Raw genomic sequence first — 21,580 nt, 5'->3', positions numbered from 1 at the left:
TGTATATACATTCATACACAAACATCTAATGCATGGGAAAGGTTCAGAATTACTATTCAGATAATTACCCTTGGGAGCAATGAAATAAACTAGAGGCAGTAGAAGGAAATCAAATATGTTAAGACTTTTACTATCAATACTACTACATTATTTTCCTACTATTTTTTCACAGTAAAATATTAATGTAATTTTCATATAATAAAAGGAAAATAATTTTAAAACATTGAGTTGTATAGAAATTCTAGGATACATTCAAGTATTAAGAGTGTTTATTTCTGGGACAGAAGTTCCAAGTAGGAGGTCAGAGAACTTTTTGTATTTGTTTAACCACTTTTGCATTATTAGAAAATTTATTACAAGCATGAATTACCTTGGCAATAATCATTTTAAATAAACATATTTGAGTTTTCAATTGTTTGTTGTGACACAGAATCGTGAAAAATTCTGACAGATTATTAAAAAGATGGTTGCTCTCTGCAGCGGCAGCTAGAGAATTCAATCAAAAATAATTAAAGCTGAAATATTTTATCTCTCGTTTTAAGTTAACCAAGATGAAAGAATCTTAACACAAAAAAAGAAAAAGGAAACAATAAGGGAAACACTTCCTTTTTCTTTCTTTTTTACTGAGTTCTTTCTTGCTAACCAAGAGGAGAAACAAAAAGTGAAAAGGCTTATGACCTTTAATAATGAGCAACAATAAAGACATACTTGAATATAATCTGCCACGGGTAAACAAATTTTAATCAAAAAGTCAGAAAGGAAGGGGAGTGTTTGCATTAAAAGAGATATATGAAAAAGAAAAAATATAATAATTAACGTTTAATTTTCAAGTCATTTTAGCAATGGCACCTAATGTTGAAATAAAAGCGTACTAGGCAATCCTACTGTATGAAACAAAAAGATGGAGCTGCTGTAGCCAGTTTGAAAAGCACAAACAATACCACTGTCCTTGGGATCTCCATGATTGGAAGGAAACTCAAAAAGATTAAACATCACTAATCTTAAGCACTATTTTAAAATGTGGGGTTAACTAAGTTAAAATGTGGGGTGAATAGTTACTCACTTTGTGTTAATTATAAATATTTGGTTTTCATGGTGTTTTTTTGAGGCAAAGACTATGTCTAAACAGAAAAAAGTTCAGAATTTTAAGAATAATATTGATAACATAGTTAATATTAACCTCGTCAAGGTTAATTGTTTTCCCAACTATTTAAACATCAATCTTAGGGTTGATAGAATTTATATAAACTAATTATATAAATAACAGTGTTTTTTACAAAACATAAAAGAAATTCAATAGTTATTTTTAATTACCAGCTATAAATATTGCTGACCAAACAGTCAGTATAAGCCTTCAGATAAGATAACAGCCAGATAAGCCTTCATGGGGCCTCCTAAAAAAAGTGTAAAGCAAAATGATCAGTGAAAATAAACACAAGATAAAGAGAGAAAAATCCTTGGGAAATATTGATCCTGAAGATCTCATCAGCATACCTATTTGTGCATATCTGCAAATAAAATACTGCACAAATTCTATATTACACGTTTCTTTAGGTCTTAGACTCAGGCATAAAAAATTCTTACAAAATAGATTAGTTTTGTTCCCTAAACTTTTTTTGGCTTGGCTGCTACATTTCCCATTGCTTCATGGCAAATAACAAAATTCCGATTTGTAAAAACAATACTCTATTGCATCTGTATTTTAAATGTTTCAGCTACAACAGTAATAAAGAAAATGCACAAAATTTTAAAGATTACCAAATTGAATCATCTTTTTTTTTTTTTAGTTTTTAAGAAACATACAAAAGGGCATAAAAAGGAAGGTTGAAATTTGAATTAGAAAAATTCTATGTTTTTATAAATTTCATATACACTTTTATGACAGAAAATGCATACTTTTTGATATGATATACTTTCAGCTGTGTGAACATCTTCCTGGTTCTTCAGTACTTTTTGTGTGTCCAAATTCAGAACCTGGAGATGTTGGATCAGCTCTGCCTGCTGTGCTGTATGTGCACTGTTCTGTTTATAAAGATTCTGCAGCTCCTGCAACTCTTTCCTGTGCAAGGAAAGCAATAAATAGAAAGAAGCATGAATAAAGATCATCTCAGTTAAATAATTGTGCTCATCTAAGATTATAGATGAGCTTCCAATTTTTTCATCTTCTATTTTTTACTACAGGCAAACATAATAAAAGAAATAACAAAGTATTTAATATTTATCACATACACCTAGAAATTATTGATAAAGCTACTACAGCTTTTGAAGTCAAATACTTATCAATTTTCTTTTATAGCTTGATAGTAATAAAAACCATGGATATACAGACATATTGCCACCTTCTTATTGAAATTAAGTTATACTTTAGTTCCAAGAATGGTCAGTACTGATAGTTATAGACAAGATTTCGCTTAACATTATACAGAATTTTATACATATTAAGAAGCTTAATAAGTAACTTAACTTTTCAAAGCAAAGTTTCTTATAGCAACACTGCCTTAAAGTATAACAAATATGTAACTTGTATATATAACAAGCATGTAACTTCAAAAGTCCTGGATTGAGATTACTGTGATTCCGCTAATCCAGTTTGAGGAAAATGATTAAACAAAAAAGCCCTGAGCAATGAAAACAATGACAGTGGGAAACAATACTTCCAATACACCCAGCCACCCAGGTAAGGAGGGAGACAAATGAATAGCTACTTGTAATAAGACAGCAAAATTTCAAGGGTATTCACAACACTGGGACACAGGATTCCTGATTCCTGTGGTAGTAAATCCTGTGAGGTGTGTGTGTGTGTATGCATATGTATGAATGTATGCATGTATATCACAGGATATATATCCTTACATATAAAGATATAGATATATATCCTTATATATCATAAAAAGTGGATTTTATTAATTTTTAAGCAAAAACGTATTTATAAAGCTATATTTTATAGAAACATATTCTATATTATATATATACTGCCCTATATATTTATCTATCTACAGATAGATAGATAGATAGATAGATTTATTTTTCTTTATTTATGCATACATAAATAGGCCAGAGGTTCAGGGTTGGGAGAATTCATCAGAGACAGAGTAGGGAATAGAACAAGCACATCCACTGAAATACACTGCTGAGGGGAGCAATGAGCAAGAATGGAGAGGTCTGTCATGCCAGGATGGCTGTGACAGCTTGACAGCACTGAGACTTTAACCCCTGCACTACCAAGGAGGCCTCCTGCACTGTATTTTCAAACAGAACTTTCTTTTTTAATGAAAAAATGGTGATTTATTCACATAAATCTTACAGAACAAACGAGATATACATACAAGTTGTTGTAGATGAATATTATTGGAGAAATGAGCTCTGCTTTTTATAAGTTTAGAATGTTAATATCCTCCAAATGTGAGAACCTTCCCTGTGCCCACAGAAATGCATGTACATATACCATATCAGTTGCAGTCCTTTGAGCAGTTATAACAAAATTTCATAGACTGTGTAGCTTGCAAACAACAGAACTGATTTGACATAGTTCTGGAGGTTAGAAGTCAGAGATCATAATGTCAGGGTTCTCCTCTTAGTTGTAGATTTCTGGATGTCTTCAAGTGTTGGAAAGCATTAGGGAGCTCCTTGAGGTCTCTTATATAAGAACATTAATGTTATAGTAAGAATGCCTGTGAAATATTGTTATTTCCTTATAAAGAATAGACCAGAACCAAGAGTTGATTGTCTTTAAAGATCATGCAGAAGAAAAAATATGTAGCTATAATCAGAAAAAACACACAGTAGAGATATGTTCAGACTATGAGTATTTTGAGAATTAAAAATGAATGAACAGGGCTCTCCCTGGTGATGCAATGGGTTAAAGCACCACATTATAAAGTTCTCCCAAGCTACTGCAGCACACGTTCGATCCCCAGCCAGGGAGCTGATCCACAAGGCATGGCAGACCTCTCACCCACCACAACTCTGGCCTGTACCCCAGTTCTGGAAACATAAATAAATAAATCTTTTAAAAATATCAACAGGGCCCTCCCTGGTGGTGCAGTGGGTTAAAGCACAGCACGAAGAAGCTAAAGCCACTTCAGTATGAGTTCAGCCCCTGCCCTGGAGGTGACCCCCATACTGCAGCAGACCTCTCCTGACCTGCCCACTGCTCCCCTCAGCAGTGTTCTTCAGCAGTCGGCCTGTTCTGCTCCCCACTCTGTCTCTGGTGAATCCTTTCACTGCCCCCAGTTCTGTATGCATAAATATATCAAACTAAAAAAATCAACAAAAGAAAGAATATATTTTTGTTTCAAATCTCATGCTATTTTCTGGACATACTCTCAGTAAGTGGAATGGAAGGACAATCTTATACTATTTATATTTGGTGGTTTCCTCTGTGTCTCCCCACACCATTCTCTAAAAGAAGATGGTATAGTATGTACACCAATTTTGTAATTAAGAAATGTGGAGCCTGGGCCATCCTTGGTGGCCCAAGGAGTTAAAGTGCAGCACTATGAAGCTATCCACAGCCACTGCAGCACGAGTTTGATCCCCAGCCAGGGAGGTGACCCTCATGGTGTGTCAGACCTCTCCCAACTCACCCACTCTTCCCCTCAGCAGTGTATTTTAGTTGATATGCCTATTCTGCTTCCTACTCTGTCTCTGGTGAATCCTCTCACCACCCCTGTACCTCTGGCCTACCCAGTTCTTGTATGCATAAATGAATACTTTTTAAAATTTTTTAAAGAAATGTGGAATCTGATCAGTACCAAAGTAAGCAACAACCAGGCCAAAAAAATACATCTGGACCCTGGAAAACAATGAATTTGTCTATGCCTCTCCTCATGTAAAACTGAGTATATAAAAATCAAGATTTATTAAAAGGGAAAGTAGCTACAATTAAGAAAAAGGAGAATTTATTGTGCATACTCAGAGGAAAATTATACCTTTGAGTAAGAATTACTAAGGTAATTAGCAGATCTAAAAAAGTATGGAAATGAAGTTATTGTACATTTATAAATCTTCAACAAAAAGTCAAAATGTGAATATAATCACAGTAAAATCTCATGAAGGCAACACATTTTTGTTTACTAGTTTAACACAGCACCTAACAGAGTTCATGTCCTTTATTAAACAGTTGTTGTTGAGCTGACATTACCAATATGGCATAATAGATTGTTTCCCTGTTTCTCTCTCCCTCACAGAGAGAAAAATTAACAACTAAAAAGGAAGAGATAATATTAAAGTACAGGTTGAGACTGAAGCATCCCTTAAACTTCAAAGAACATTACAGACTTGCATTAAAAGAAATTCTGGGGAAATAGAAACATCTAAGGTATGAAGGGTATGTTGGGAGGAAAGTGGGTGGAGAAGAATGTGCAAAGACAGCAGTGTTTGGGAGAGTGACAGAGAGGGCTGAGCTCACAGACCAGCCAAAGTCTCCTACAACTAAAAATCAGATGAGTCTCAAAATATGGAATCTCAAAGAGGAAGGATAAAAGAAGGGCATTCCTCCAAGACAACCACAAAAGCACAAGGCTCTCTCCAAACCCTTCCACCGTTTACTGACCTAATAGTAGCTTGTCCACCATCCCTGACTGGCTACAGCACTCACAGAGCCTGGACAGAACCAAAATAAGTAAGGAAAATATGATGGAAAGGAAAGTATAGCCAGGTAAGGTCTAAGTTGCTGCTGATCCAGACTTTAATAAACAAATAGAAGAAAGGAAGTGTTTAAAAGGTGGTAGAAAAGCTAAGTGGGCAGGCCATAAAATACCACCAAGCAACTTGAGACATCAAAGTAATATGACATCAAAGGTTGGAATAATAACTCTCTAAAAACCAAACTTAAAAGCATGAAAGTTATAACCTAGTGAATAAAAAATTCAAATGAGTTGTCATGTAACTCAGACAGTGAAAATTCAGAAAAGCAATTTGATATGCTCAAGAATAAAATTACCAAGAACAAGGATGAGGCTCAATCTTGTACAATAGGAAAACACATAACTCAAACAAAAATGAGCAGATCTAAATCGAAACAAGATACAAAGACACAAGAGTAGGTAACAGGCAGTTGTAGAATGCTCATCATCACTTATCATCAAATACTACATGGAACATGGGAGAATGGCCCACATCAAAAAGACCAGAAACAAAATGTACTGTAGTCAAATACAAAGAGAAAAAAGAATTCTCATATACTGCTGGTAGGAATGTAGACTGGTCTATGACCTACAAAAGGGGTACAGATCTACCATATGATCCACAATCCCACTCCTCATATCTACCCATAGAATACAGAAACACTAATTCAAAGGGATATATGGACTCTATGTCCACTATTTATAACAGTCATGTTATGGAGACAATCTATGTGTCTAAAGGCAGGGGAGTGAATAAATAGGATGTGCTATATACACGTGAGTATAAGTAAAACTAGAGATTAATTTCACTTATTGAAGTATATGATATCCTTCACTACATAATTTACTGTAGTTGAGTAATAAAATGCACAAATAAATATAAGTATTTATGTATATATATTATATACTTAAGATTCATTCTATCAAAATTTCTGATAAAGATTTGTAAAATAAATTAATAGGTAATTTAGAAAATGCCAAAACAAAAACACAAGTATACCATGATACTTTTTCAAGTAGTCCCACTTTATGAGTAGTAGTATAAAACTAATGATTTTGATATGAAAAGAATACTTCAAAATTTAAAAACATAATGAAGTAAAAAGTCAAATCTGTGTTGCTTATTTACTGTTAATGAAATGAATATTAATATACTGTTAAGAATTTTATAAGGCAACAATGAATGGTTGCACTGTTTTTGTTAAAAACCTAATCAAAATTGCTGCCTTTCAACAAGTTCTATCCAGCATTATGACATCCATTATTCTCTCTTCAGTAATTATTCCCAAACTGGTATGTAGAATTCCAGACATTGTCAATATACATCAATGTACACAGAAAAGATATATATTTTTCAATTTGGGGTGTTAAAAAATAAATTGGTGTCTCACTCCAGTGAGAATGGCACATCTTCAAACAACTAGGAACAACAAATGTTGGCGAGGATGTGGAGAAAAAGGAACTTTCCTGCACTGCTGGTGGGAATGCAAACTAGTACAACCACTATGGAAAAGTGTTTGGAGGGTCTTCAAACTGCTAAACATGGAGCTTCCCTATGACCCAGCAATCCCACTCATAGGTATCTACCCAAAAGACATAAAAACACTGATTGAAAAAGATACCTGCACCCCCATGTTTATTGCTGCTTTATTTACAATTGGAAAAACATGGAAGCAGCCCAAATGCCCAAAAGTAGATGACTGGATAAAAAAGATGTGGTAAATATATACAATGGAATATTACTTAGCAACCAAAAAAGAGAAACACATGTCTTTTGCAGCAACTTGGATGGAGCTGGAAAAGATCATGCTTAGTGAGATAAGCCAGAAAGAGAAAGAAAAATACCGGATGGTTTCACTCATAGCAGGAGTATAATGGACCAGGCAAGAAAATAACAAAAATAATGAACAACCATATACCAGAGACATTTTGCAGGGGTGGAGTGGGGAATGGGATCAAAAACGGGAGGGTGGAGGGTGGGGAGGTAAGTGCATGGGAATATGGTGATGGCACATGGGTGACTTGGTGATGGGAAACCTGCAGGGATTACAACTGAGATGGAAAAAAAAAATGTACAAAATGATGTGAAAATAAACTGTTATAAAAAATAAATAAATAAATAAATAGGTGTCACTCTATATTTTTTTCTGCCATTTCTAAATGCTAAATCAAAAATTTAATATAGTTACCTAACCAGGGTAATATCCATATCCTTCTGGATAAGTTCAGTCTGTTTATTATTCAACTGTAATGATAAAGCATTATATTTACTCTGTGACACTTCAATTTCTTTCCTTGCTTCACTTAAGTTGTCTTCAAAAGCCTAAAATTAGAGCACACATATCATACTCAAATACTGAAATAATGAAAGTCTTAATAATGAAGTTTTTTTATATTTAACTAACTAGTCTACCAAATGACAGTGAAAATTAGTAAAATTTTAAAATTCATTTTAAATTCACTTTATTTTAAAATTAATTTTATTTTCACTTAAAATGATTTAGTACAAACAGTAACTCTTGTACCAGTCACAGTACCACAGTTTCTTAGTGTTAATGATAAAAATTTTAAGCAAACATATTTGACATCTGTATAAATGTAACTATTAATGTTATAATAAAAATTAATTTGTAGTGAAAGAGCTGTTAACTACACCAACAAAAATAAGCTCTATTACCTAAATACCAGTCAAGACAACAGCATATATTTTACTAGCTCTTCTACTTTAAATGCAGACAGACACACAGAAGAAAAGTTGTATGTATAGCATGAAGATATCAAAATCATATTAAAATGTTTGCGATACAGAACATAATGAGTTCTCTACATCATGGTAAAATTTTACCCAAAGTTTTCCAAAATTAACATTTTCTGCTGATAATTTGTCTTTTTTTTAATTTTGAAGCAATTTTAAAACTGATGTTACATTTTCTCAAAATATACATAAGTTAATTTTCATAAAGTATTAAATATTGTATCTAAAAATAGAGTAAGCCCACATAAACACTTGTAAACATTACACCAAAAGTAAGCACCAAGTTTTAGGTCAAGCGCTAGAAATCTATTCTACTTACCCTGCCATACCAAATATTTGCACTCTATGTAGTAGCTAGAATGATCTTTTAAAGAAAATATAATGGCATTAAGTGAAGACTGATCTATAAATACTTCTTAAATTCCAATGCATTAAAAAAAAAGCAATCATAGACATATAGGTAGACAGATGGGTAGGTGAAATCACAGGAGAAAAAGAAGGGGAAAGAGAAAGTGAGAGAATAGCAAATGTTGGTTGGGATACTGGTTAAGTTAGAATTTATGGGGCCTGTGAAGTGGTATAAGTTCTCTAGAAAGTAACATGGGGTTAACCCAAATTAAAAACAGAATATATAATTTAGCAATCCTATTTCTGGACATAACATTCAAAAGAATGGAAAGCAAACTCTTAAAGCAGTATTTCCACACCTATGTTCACAGAAGAATTGTTCACAATAGTCAACAATCCAAATTATTAGATGAATGGATAAAACATGCCATTATCTGACACAAAACAGTTTCTTTTTTACTCTTCTCAAATGCTACACAGATGTGACTTATAAGCATTCTGAAAGAAATGAACCAGTCACAAAAAATTACCATATGTTTCCACTTAAGTAAGTTATCTAAAGTAGTCAAACTCATAAATACAGAAAACAGAATAGTGACTACCAAGGGCTAAAAGGAGGGAAAAATAAAGAGTTGTTAAATGAATACAGCGTTACAATTTTGCAAATAGAAAAAAAGCTTGGAGATCTCTTTCACAGGAATGTAGTCACATCTAACAATACTGAAATGTATGCTTATAAGTGATTAAGTGGGCAAATTTTATTTTATATTCTTTTTAATCATAATTTTGTAAAAGAAAATTTTTACATATACAACAAAATGAGTGGACCTAATACTATTGAACAAAAAGAAAAAAATAACCTAATTTAAAAAATGGGTAGAAGGATTAGTCATTTCTTCAAAGAAGACATACAGATGGCCAACATGCACATGAAAAATTGTTTATCATCACATATGGTCAGGAAAATGCAAATGAAAACCACAGTGAGATACCAATTCACATCTGAGAGAATAGTCTATATCAAAAAGACCAGAAACAAGTACTAATTGGCAAGGATGCAGAGTACAAGAAACCTATTTACACAAGTTATGGGAATAAACTGGTCTAACTCCTATGAAAAGAAATATTAAGGTTTCTCAAAATTATTTAATGGATCTACCAAATGATCACCAATTCTACTCCTATGTATGTATCCTAAGAACACAAATATACTAATTTGAAAGAAAACTTGAACTCCCATATTCATTGTAGTATTACTTAAAGTAGTTAAACTATGGAAACAACCTAAATAGACAAGTGGATCAAAAATATGTGTTATTTATTTACAACAGAATACTACTCAGCTTTCAAAAAGATAAACCCATGCCAATTTTGGCAACATCAATGGACCTAGAAAGTATGATACTAAGCAAAATAAGCCAAAACAAAGATAAATACAGGATACTACTACTTATATGTGGAATTTAGAGAATGAAGCATCAAAGAAAAACTTAAAAATTAACTCTTGAAAGCTGACTACAGAACTGAAGCATCCATGGAAGGGAGCAAATTAGGGAAAAGAGAGAGGTAAGAACATGGTGAGGGTAAACCACAAAAGACTATGTTGAAGGACTATGGTGCTTTGGTGGTGGTTGTGCTACGGTTGTTATACCTAAAGGGAAAATCCTGTACTTCTAAAACACTACCAAGTATGGTACTTCAATTAAAAAAATTAAATATTACCCAGAATAAATACAGAATACTTATAAATTTGTAAGAAAAGAAGACAAAAGCCCCAATAAAAAAAGTAACAAACTAGAAATCATAGCAAATGATAGAACAGACTAGCTGAATGGCAAATAAGTAAATTAAAAATAATCAGATAATTATGTAGCTAAAAATTAACACTAGGAAGTATTGATTATCCTTATCACACTGCCAAACTCCTTGAAGGATTTAGGAAAGCAGAAAATGATAGAAAAATTAAGAAAATAAGTGCACCAGAATTCAATTCCCTCAATAGCTCAGTCATTCCAATTATGCCCCATAAATTAATGTATTTTACTTTAGTATCCACAATTACTTCATTTGAACTCAGAAATACTTAGTCTTCTAAAACTCAGAAATACTTAGATCTTCCAAATCAATACACACATGTATACATATATAATATGTATAAACAATCATATCTGAGCTTACTGTACATATGTATATACATAGTCATATTTACAATATATACATACTTAGTATAGCTACAGACATACTATAGTAGAGGCTATCTATTACACAGTGAAATATATTTATGTATATATACACAAAGGTTTATTAATTTTATATATTCTTTTCATAAGTACATAGATAATTATAGTACATAGATAAAGCCCATCATGTTTAGTGGCCTAAAATTTCTTCTGGACTTGTTAACAAAATCCATGGTAAAAGAAAAACCTAAAATTTAATGGGGAAAAAAATGAAAAAAAAAATCCTCTAGATAAAGAGAAATCCATTAAAAAGTATTAATTTCAGAAAACAATGATAAAAAAGGATATAAGAAAGTTGTAAGGGTTAGTTACACCATTTATCTTCTATAAAAATAAAATTTTACTACAAATTAAGGTTTCCTAAACTATACAAAAGCACTATCCTTAAAAAAAATGAACTTTTACCCCAGTTCTGAATAAATAAATAAATAAATAATAATAAAAAAAATGAACTTTTAGGTGTTTGTGATTTATTTAAAGCATTTTACATTTTAAAGAATCTGGAAATTATAGCCTAACACTATTCTGAAATGACGTATAGCTATATTTATAAACGTAAGGCCTAATTTAGAGAGTGAAAGCCCATGATTCTCAATATTTTTTCAAAACATGTTTTATTTCAAAATGCAGTAGTCTTTATTTTTTAATGATTACATTTTAAATAACTATTTGAAGTCAGTTTCCTGCTTTGCAACATCAATTTTTAAAAAGCTGTGGGTATCAACTAAAGAAGTATAAATTAATACTAGTTCTCACTGGTGGATATGAATATATAACTTGTTATTTAAACAAAATAACACATAACAAACTTTCTGTAAAAATTTAGATCCAAAGTAACAATGTGAATTCTAACTTATATTCTTACAGCATACCTTTATTTTTGCATCAATGCTATGTTTCTCTTTTTTCCAATGTGCTTCCTGCTTCCTCAGTTTCTCCAGGTCATTTAGCAGGTCAGCACAGCGGGTATTCAATTTCTCATTTTCCTCTTCCAGACTTTTTATAACCAGTCTGTTGTGCTCTTCCTTATTTTGTACACACTCCTTAGTGTCCTGTAGAACAGTACCACAAGGGCCGATAAACAAAACAACAACAACAACAACAAAAAGGTGAGAACTAATCAGCAAATATAAACTGTGCAGTTTTACCCTCACAGCAGCTTCTTCTATATTTGATGGCCAAGGTCACCTGTATACTTTTATTGGTCTCTTTTCATGCAGGTAGATGGGTCATATTTTTTCACTGGATGACAGCTTTGATGACTACACATTTGCAAAGAGCCCATTAATTGATCAAGCTGCCTTTGATGCTGTCCCCAGCTATTTTTGAGACCCACACAGACATATCCTCCCAGACCTGGGTTTTATCAATTAATAATGCCAGTCCCATCAGAATCTAATTACAAGAAGCCACATATTCACACTCCTACTTTCTTAGCTCCATTTCCATCATTAACTATTTATCTGAAAGTTATAAAGCTGGAGTCTTAGCTTTAAAGCATCTTTCTGAGTTTTTGCATATGAGAAAACTATATGGTACAGCAGGGCCTAAGGCAATTTTTCCTCAATGCTTGTCATTCTCTGTGCCACAAAGGCTGATAAAGCTTAATGTAGGACTTCAAAGTAACAGTACTCTAAAAGTATGTGTAAGCCAACATACCTTAACTTCTTTACTTCTATCTTTAAATTTCTTCTGCAAGTCACGGAATTCGTTCCTTAAGAAAATATTTTCTTCATCTACTGCAATCTTTCGTTTTATAAGGTCATTTATTTCTTGTTTTAGTCCTGATTCTCTCTATAGAAAAAATTACAATTATTGGTGAGTTAGTATTTATAAGATAAAAATATTTAATTTAATTTATATTTAAATAATAAGATTTTACATTTTGACTGAGAACTGATTCATTACATCTATCATCACAATTCTCATTTCCTATAACATGTACATGGATTTGAAAGAAATTGTTCAAGTATGCTACCTACTTACTAGAATAAAAATGGAGAACATATAAAAACTGGACACCAACTACTCAGCTATATTCAGAAGTCAATTTTTGTGGATTTTGGCATGTTAACAGGAGAAATAGAAAACTTTACAAAACATTTTACTTAAAATGCATATGTAGTTAAAATAATTACTCTCATTTACATATCATGTTCATGTGGAAGAAAACATTTTTTAAAGAAACAATTACAGTTTTGTGAAGGCAAATATAATTTTAAAAATGAAAGATAGCAAGCTTGCTTTGGCACTAAAAATCTGCTACAATTTTTTTTTTTTTAAGATTTATTTATTTGTGCATACCAAACTGGGGTACAAGCCATTGGTGCCGGGGTGGTGAGAGGATTCACCAGACACAGAGTAGGGAGCAGAACAAGCAGATCAATGAAATACACTGCTGAGGGGAGCAGCAGGCGGGTCAGGGGAAGTCTGCCCCACCATGTGGTCACCTCTCGGGCTGGGGGGATTGAACTCAGGGGGAAGTGACTTTAGCTTCTTAGTGCTGCGCTTTACCTGCTGTGCCACCAGGAGGGCTAACTGAGTATGTTTGCCTATTCTTTGCCTAATTGACACCTGACACTATCCATGATTCCTTTTATGATCTCCCTTTTCTCTTTCTATAGTCTCAGAAAATTTATCCATTCTCATGACTTATGATCTTTGATGGAGAGACTACCCAGTCCTTACTGCAGAATTCTAACTCTCTCATCACCAATTCCACACTTCCAATTTTCTACACAATACAGTCACTTAGATTGCCAGCTATCTCAAACTAACATAACACACTTAAAATCAAAATCCTTATCCTGATATTCTTTTTCCTAAACTTCATCCTTTGTCAACTCATTCACTTTTTTTTCAGTTAATATCCATTGAATACCCATTTTCTAGGCCCTCCCTGGTGGCACAACAGGTTAAAGCATAGCACTAAGAAGCTAAAGTCACTTCAGCATGAGTTCCATCCCCGCCCTGGAGGTGATCCACATGGTGTGTGGCAGACCTCTCCTGGCCCACCCGCTACTCCCCTCAGCATTGTACTTCATCAGTCAGCCTGTTCTGCTCCCTACTCTGTCTCTGGTGAATCCTCTCACCGCCCATGCACCTATGGCCTGTACCCTAATTCTGTATACATAAATAAATAAATCTCTAAAAAATAAATAAACACCCATTTTTCTGGCTGTACATGTTTTTTGAATGCCTCTAAGTCATTCTCAAAGAACCTTTCCCCAAGTCCTTCTGCCTGTCAACCATGGAGCAGATACATCAAAACATAAACACAGTCATTTTTTTATAAACTAAATAATATGCTCAGTAGAAACCCCTGATTTTTATGCCACTTCTGACTTATCACTGATGCTCTTCTGATCCCTACATACTAATTTATTTTACACTCTCACATTTACTCCTTTTCAAACCATCTCAAAAGGTCTTGAGAATAAAATGAAACTTACGGTAAAGACAAGGATAAAAAATGGGAGGAGTTTAAGAAATAAAGGAAGGTAATCTACAGTCTAATATTCATAAGTTGAAATGTTAATTAGTGTCTTCATTTTTCTCAAAAATAGTTTAAGTGCTGAGTACACAGAAAAAACAATATATGATAAATGTGTATGGTGTAAAGAAATAGCAACTTTGAGCCCACAATCATCAAACTAAGAAATACAACTTCTTTACCACTATCATTGAAATGTCTGTATGTACCATGATTCTCTAACACCTCCTATGCCCTCCAGGAGTAAGCATTATTCTGAAATTTGGTGCTTTTATTTCTCTGGTATTTCTTTATAATTTGTGTGTGTGTGAGAGAGAGAGAGAGAGAGTGTGTGTGTGTGTCTCCCTAATCAATGTATTGTAAATTTTAGCTATTTTTCAGTTTTGTATCCACTAAATCATGCTACAAAGAATATGTGTAGTATGATTTTTGCTCAGCAACAGTATTAGCTCAACATTAGTTCCCAAATTCATTTATATTTATGAGTATAGCTGAACCTCAACTATCTTGGTGTAAAGTATCATTCCATTAATATGTAGATAGATAAAACAGTTATTCATCTCCTGAAACCATACACTAAACCTGCTTCCTATTTTGGGAAAAGAGTATGTAAGCAATGTTGTTATGAATAATTTTTTTTTAAGATTTATTTTATTTGTACATACAGAACTGGGGTACAGGCCAGAGGCTCAGGGATGGTGAGAGGCTTCACCAGAGACAGAGTGGGGAGCAGAACAGGCAGATCTATGTAGTACACTGCTGAGGGGAGCAGCGGGCGAGCCAGGAGGGGTCTGCCATGCCATGTGGTCACCTCCAGGGCAGGCGGGAATTGAACTCATGCGGAAGTGGCTTTAGCCTCTCAGTGCAGTGCTTTAACCCGCTGCGCCACCAGGGAGGGCCGTTATGAATAAAATTTTAAAGCTTGTCTGCTGATAAAGATGAACCAAATTTCTCATAATCTATATTTTTCAAACTGCAGAACGCAATCTAGTAATGAGTCAGTAAATGGATTACATCTAACCTTCACTATACATAGTAACAAAAACTATTAATATCTAAAACTTTACTTAATGTGTGTATACTGAATCTTAAGAGAAAATTATATTTTTTCTTAGTATGGGGATCATATTAATAAATATTTTAAAAGCAGTGTTGTAAATTATACATGCTGAAAGATTAAGTTGTTTATCATAGGATATATGTACTTCAAGAATTACCGCAGTTCCAAATCTGCACCAATAACTTGACTCTCAGGCTTGAAAATATTGTACAAATCCAGTAAGTGTAAGTGGCACCTCTATATAATCTCAACTTTTACTCATTTATTTTAAGTACTAGAGCATATGAAAATGTGTTTTCAAACAAGCAGCATACAAACATGTATAAACATGGCCAATCCTCAATTCACAGCCACTTTTTAAATATTATCTAAGTCTTAATCACCTTTAGGATTCAGTTTCCACCTCCTATATTAAAGGCTTTTCCCATTGTATAATAATTTCTTTCATTTAATATACAACATGCTACCTAGTTGTGCTAATTGCTGATGTAATCATGCTTTTTCTCAAACCAAATTAGTAAATGTCTATGAATGAAGGTTGGCAATGAAAAATAAATTCTATCATGTGAACAGTAAGACTGTTTATAAAATATCTACAAACATGTACTTTGAGAGAAGAAATGACAACATTTGAGCACCCTCATGTATTCTGCAGATTATTTAGAGTCTAATGATACAACAGCAAGCCTTTTATGAGATTCAATGAGTTTGACATCTGAATAAATTTAGTGAACCACAATACTAATAAAAAATTAATTTATTTTTAATTAATTAATTATACAACACACATCATTGTTTATTTTTGTACATTTGCTTCCTCCTCCCAGATGTAATCCCTGTAAAATTCCCACCACCAACTTACCCATGCACCATCACAATAGTCCCTGTGTTCTTCCCTCCCTTGTTTTGATCCCACTCCTTCCCACTCCTATGAAGAATGTATTTAATTTATAGTTGCCTGTTAACTTTGTTGTTTTTTTTTTTATTTACTAAATGCAAATTAGTCTGACCACTAGGGAAAGCTGTGTGGAGGATCCTCAACTACTAAAAGTAGAGCTACCATATGATCCAACAATTCCACTCCTAGGAATCTACCCAAAGGACAAAAAAAAAACACATTTATTCAAAAGGATACCTTCACCGCTATGTATACTGCAGCACCATTTATAATAGGTAATAATGGAAACAATATATATACACACACACACACACACACAATGGTACATTATTCAGCAAGCAAAAAGGATAAACTCATGCGATTTGCAGCAACATGGCTGAGCTGGAAGGGATTATGCTCAGTGAAATAAACCAGAAGGAAAAAAAATACCAGATGGTTTCACTTATAGGAGTAGTGTAGGGGAACCAAATAAGGGATCAGAAAAAAAAAATAACAATTAATAAACCAAAATTAACAGGCAACTATAAATCAAAGATTTAATTTCTAAATAAGAAAGCATAATATGGTATGAAATTGTTTAACCAAAATATTCTGATTGTTTGATAAATTTCTATGTATTGTATAATCATTAGAATAATAAATCAAAGATGTACTCCAATTTGAAAGATTGATAAATCCTCAATGATTTGTAAACTATAATGTAACATTTCCCTGATAAAAAGTACCCTCAATGATGTACTTTAAATAATGTTTACAGTTGCAGTTCATTTTTTAAGTTTACCTTTATGAAACTTTTTCAACAAACTTTTTCTGGTTAGATTAGAGGATATTGTTAATGGTTTGGCTTGAGTTAATATTAAAATAGCAAATAGAACTCAGAGGAACCATAAAGCATAAAGGGTGACAAGAGAAAGTATGTCTGGAACAAATAATTTATTATGGATAAGCTATGAAATTAATAATTCATATCATGGTCAAGAGAATTCTATAGAGTAAGAAGAGAATAATAGTAAGCATGAAGCAGAGGAAAAAAGGGGGGGAGGGGAAAAAGCATAAGACCTGAACCCACACCAGGCAATACTTGAGCACAGTTAATACATTATTTATATGACCTACTTTCAAGTGGACAAGAAAGTTTTAATAAGAAATACAGAAGTAATGAAACCACAACAACTAAAACAATGGTAAATGGAGAAAGGGAAAGAGGTAAGAGAACTAACCGTAACTGAAGAGCAAATCTTATTTTATATTATATATTATGTCAAGAAATGCAGATATATATATTATACATTATGTCAAGAAATGCAGATAAGACAAACTTGCCTTTAAAAAGGTACAGACAGGGCCCTCCCTCATGGCACAGCAAGCTAAAGCACAGCACTAAGAACTAAAGACACTTTAGCATGAGTTCGATCCCCACCCCAGAGGTGATCCACATGGTGTGGCAGACCTCTCCTGGCCCATCCGCTGCTCCCCTCAGCAGTGTACTTTGTCAGTCAGTCTGTTCTGCTCCCCACTCTGTCTCTTGTGAATCTTCTCACCACCACTGCCTGTACCCCAGTTCTGAATGCATAAATAAATAAATCTTTAAAAAAAAAGATACAGACATATAGATTGAGTCAAACATAAAGTTCAACCAAATATAAATTCCAAATAATTCATCTAAAGATACAATATAAAAGGATAGACTAGTTAACAAACTAGTTTAAAAAAAAAAAGCTGGAGGAATAGTGATTTAAGAAAAAAAATTATATTATATGGCTAATACCCCATCTTGTTTAGTTATCATTTCCTTCTCTATTTTCAAAGATTTTGCCTAACATTCTTAATTTCAAAATCTTTCTCTACACTCACATTTCCTCTTTCATTACCATACTGTTAAATTCAGTGACTGCTTAAGATTTCATATTCCAATACACTTGGACCACTTTCTAAAATCATTAAAACTTTATATTGCTCACCCTGATCTTTTTCACAAATTCCAGTTTTCATAGCCATTTTCATCACTGACTGCCTTTTACTTCTTGAAACTCTTTTCTCAGTTCAAAAAAAAAATTTGCATTATATTACTCACTCTATCTTCTTTCCTGAACAGTCTTTCCTTCTCATTTACTGAAATTTGCTCTTCTTCTTACCCATTAACAATAGCAGGAAATATCTTGTTCTCAGAATTCTCACTGCTTAGTCTTTTATTAACATTAAATATGTAAATATCAAAAAGAAAACTCCTTTCAAAAGGTCAGATCTACAGGTTGCTAAAGATCTCTAAATGTACCTCATACCAATAATTAAAACATAAATTGTCCAAAAGAAACTCAAAACCTTGTCATTATAGCAAGCTGAGCCTCTTGATAAGCTAAAAGCAAAAGCATAATAATAATGAAAAAATATGACATTAATAGCTTCAAAGTAGTACTGATCTGACACAATTACCCTGATGTAAAAATTAATTGCAAAAAAAATTAAAATAACTCTAATACTACTACCTGAAACAAAGTAATTTTTAGCATTTTCTGTTTAAAAACCAACCTGTTCCAATTCTTGAATTTTAGCATCCTTGACTTGCAGAATTTCTAAAACTTTTCTGTCTTTAGCTTCAGATTTCTGTTTTTCTCTAGAAACAAAAAATACAAGTGCAGAGAGTTAATTAGTCATTGGTAGCTTAATAATTTAAATTTTCACATCCTGGTAATAATGTCACTTTAAAATACAGAAAAATTAAATTATCTCGAGTTGACAACCCTTTCAGAATTAATCACAACCATATGGCAAGTGACAACAACTCATAACTACTGACAACTAAGACAACTTCATACAAAAGAACAATTTAATTCCCAAATTAAAATGATTAAAAATACTTAAAATGTATGTATTTTTTTCTGCTATGACCATTATGCCATTAATTTAAAATAATTGACAAATGAATAAATGTGTGCTTGTTAACAAAACACTTCATATACACAATTTTATGAGTAAAAGTTTACTTAATTTACCATTAAGTAAAAGATTCAGAAAAGAGAACTAACATTTACAAGTAACCAACATCCCATGACTCAATTTTTCTGATTGCTTCTTATTCTCGTCTCAGAGACTATTACTAATTAAACTAAATGGTAGCTGGACAATCAAAACAAAATTTCTGGAACACAAAAAATCATAATACTTATACGCTATCTTCTTAAGATAAACAGAAATGTGTGCCTAAATTACTTATAGATCAGAGGGTACAGGTAAGGAAGATGAAAAAAGAAAAGTCCTCACTCAAGAAAAAGCCCTCCCTGTTGGGGAAGCAGATTAAAGCACAGCACCACGAAGTTATCTGCAGCAACTGTAGTACTAGTTCAATCCCCAGTTAGGGAGGTGACCTACATGGCAAGAAAGACCTCTTTCAACCCACCACTTAACCCTCAGCAGTGTGTTTCAGTACATCTGAATGTTTTGTTCCCCACACTGCTTCTGGTGAATCCTCTCACTTCTTGCACCTCTGGCCTGTACTCCAGTTCTTGTGTTTATAAATAAATGTACTTTCAAAAGCACAAGGGATACTAGATGGAAGGAAAACAATTGGAAAAGCATACTACTGTTTATAAAAGATAACTGCAGATGGTATAATAGTAGATAGAAAATATTTAAATTAGACTTTCAATAATTTAGCATAGTAAGTTCACACTTTCAGGTCCTTCTCCTCCAAATGTACAGTATTTAAAGAAAATCAGAAAGAAAAAAAGAAGAAACACAGGTGCATCTCTGAGGGACATAAATCAAACCAAAACACAAAACTGTGACCTAGGGTCCAAGGATATGAGAATCAAAGTGACCTGTTCAATACATAGAAGCATAACCAGACTCATTGTTTGAAATCAGAAGCTAGGGTGAGGCTCTCAAATACTTCAGCTCACCCTTGCATGGTTCTAAGGGTTATATTAAAGGTCTGGAAAGGCAAAATTTTATAGCTAAAACAACCAATCAGAAGGTGAACCAAAACACTCTATAGCTCAATAACTGAATACAGCTAATCCCTAATAATCTCAAATTATAAATATAAAACCAATTTCAGAATGGGGAAATGGAATACAGGTGACAATTCAGTAGCAAACAGAAAGAAGTTATGAGGGGAAAAAAAGGGGCTTAGGGATTAAGGGACAAAGAGAACAATAACTAGAACCCTGCATTCAAGATGTGACCATAAACAAAAATTCCACATGAAGAAAACATCAACTCCAAACACTTATACAATAAATATACACACCAACTCAATAACCCAAAATATCACTCACTCTGGACAAAAAGAAAAAAAATAGGCTTAAAAATACTTTAAAATAGGGCCCTCCCTGGTGGCTCAGCGGGTTAAAGCACAGCACTGAGAATCTGAAGCCGCTTCCGCATGAGTTCGATTCCCGCCTGCCCCGGAGGTGACCACATGGCGTAGCAGACCTCTCCTGACCCGCCCACTGCTCCCCTCAGCAGTGTACTTCGTAGATCTGCCTGTTCTGCTCCCCTCTCTGTCTCTGGTGAATCCTCTCACCCTCCACATCTCTGGCCTGTACCCCAGTTCTGTACGAATAAATAAATAAATCTTTAAAAAAAATACTTTAAAATAAAAGTAAAGATGTAAAAGAATGATTAACATTTAGAAAGAAAAAATAAAAAGTTGGATCAAAAAAAAAAAACATTTAAAACCTGAAAATAAAATTTGTGATACAATCACCAAAAAAACGGGCTAAGCTCAAAAATATACATAATGAAAACAAACATAGCAATGAGTGATTAATGCAGAACAGTTTGGAAAAGCAATGAAGGGCCCTCCCTATTGGTGAAATGGGTTAAAGTGCAGCACTAATAGGCTAGCTGGAGCCACTTCAGCGTAAATTCAATCCTCAGCCAAGGAGATGACCCACAATGGTGTGGCAGACCTCTCCAGACCCATCCGCTGCTCCCCTCAGCAGTGCACTTCGTTGATCTACCTGTTCTGCTCCTGGCTCTATCTCTGGTGAATCCTCTCACTGCCCTTGCCTCTCTGGCCTGTACCCCAGTTCTGTATGCATAAATAAAGCTTTAAATAAAATTACTCACTCTATCTTCTTTCCTGAACAGTCTTTCCTTCTCATTTACTGAAATTTGCTCTTCTTCTTACCCATTAACAATAGCAGGAAATATCT

At 33.4% G+C, this 21,580-nt stretch overlaps 1 protein-coding gene across 5 annotated transcripts in view; it reads right to left on the bottom strand.

Annotated features, from left to right (window-relative positions):
• Positions 1–21,580, bottom strand: part of CNTLN (centlein, centrosomal protein) — a 219,635-nt gene that overhangs the window by 148,011 nt on the left and 50,044 nt on the right. For 3 of the 5 annotated variants that reach the window (XM_004677679.2, XM_012721530.1, XM_012721531.1), the window contains exons 3-7: positions 18,951–19,035; positions 12,630–12,764; positions 11,843–12,022; positions 7,817–7,950; positions 1,897–2,059 (exon numbers count right to left, since the gene is read on the bottom strand). In XM_004677679.2, coding sequence (XP_004677736.1) covers positions 1,897–2,059; positions 7,817–7,950; positions 11,843–12,022; positions 12,630–12,764; positions 18,951–19,035 — 697 coding nt within the window. The remainder of the gene's footprint in view (positions 1–1,896; positions 2,060–7,816; positions 7,951–11,842; positions 12,023–12,629; positions 12,765–18,950; positions 19,036–21,580) is intronic. The other 2 variants (XM_012721529.1, XM_012721532.1) reach the window with 2 other exon arrangements.

Source organism: Condylura cristata, unplaced genomic scaffold (assembly GCF_000260355.1).
Source record: "Condylura cristata isolate star-nosed mole 26May11 unplaced genomic scaffold, ConCri1.0 scaffold00006, whole genome shotgun sequence".
Lineage (NCBI taxonomy): Eukaryota > Metazoa > Chordata > Mammalia > Eulipotyphla > Talpidae > Condylura > Condylura cristata.
The sequence above is the reverse complement of the archived record's forward strand: the minus strand, read 5'-3'. Positions and strand labels throughout refer to the sequence as shown.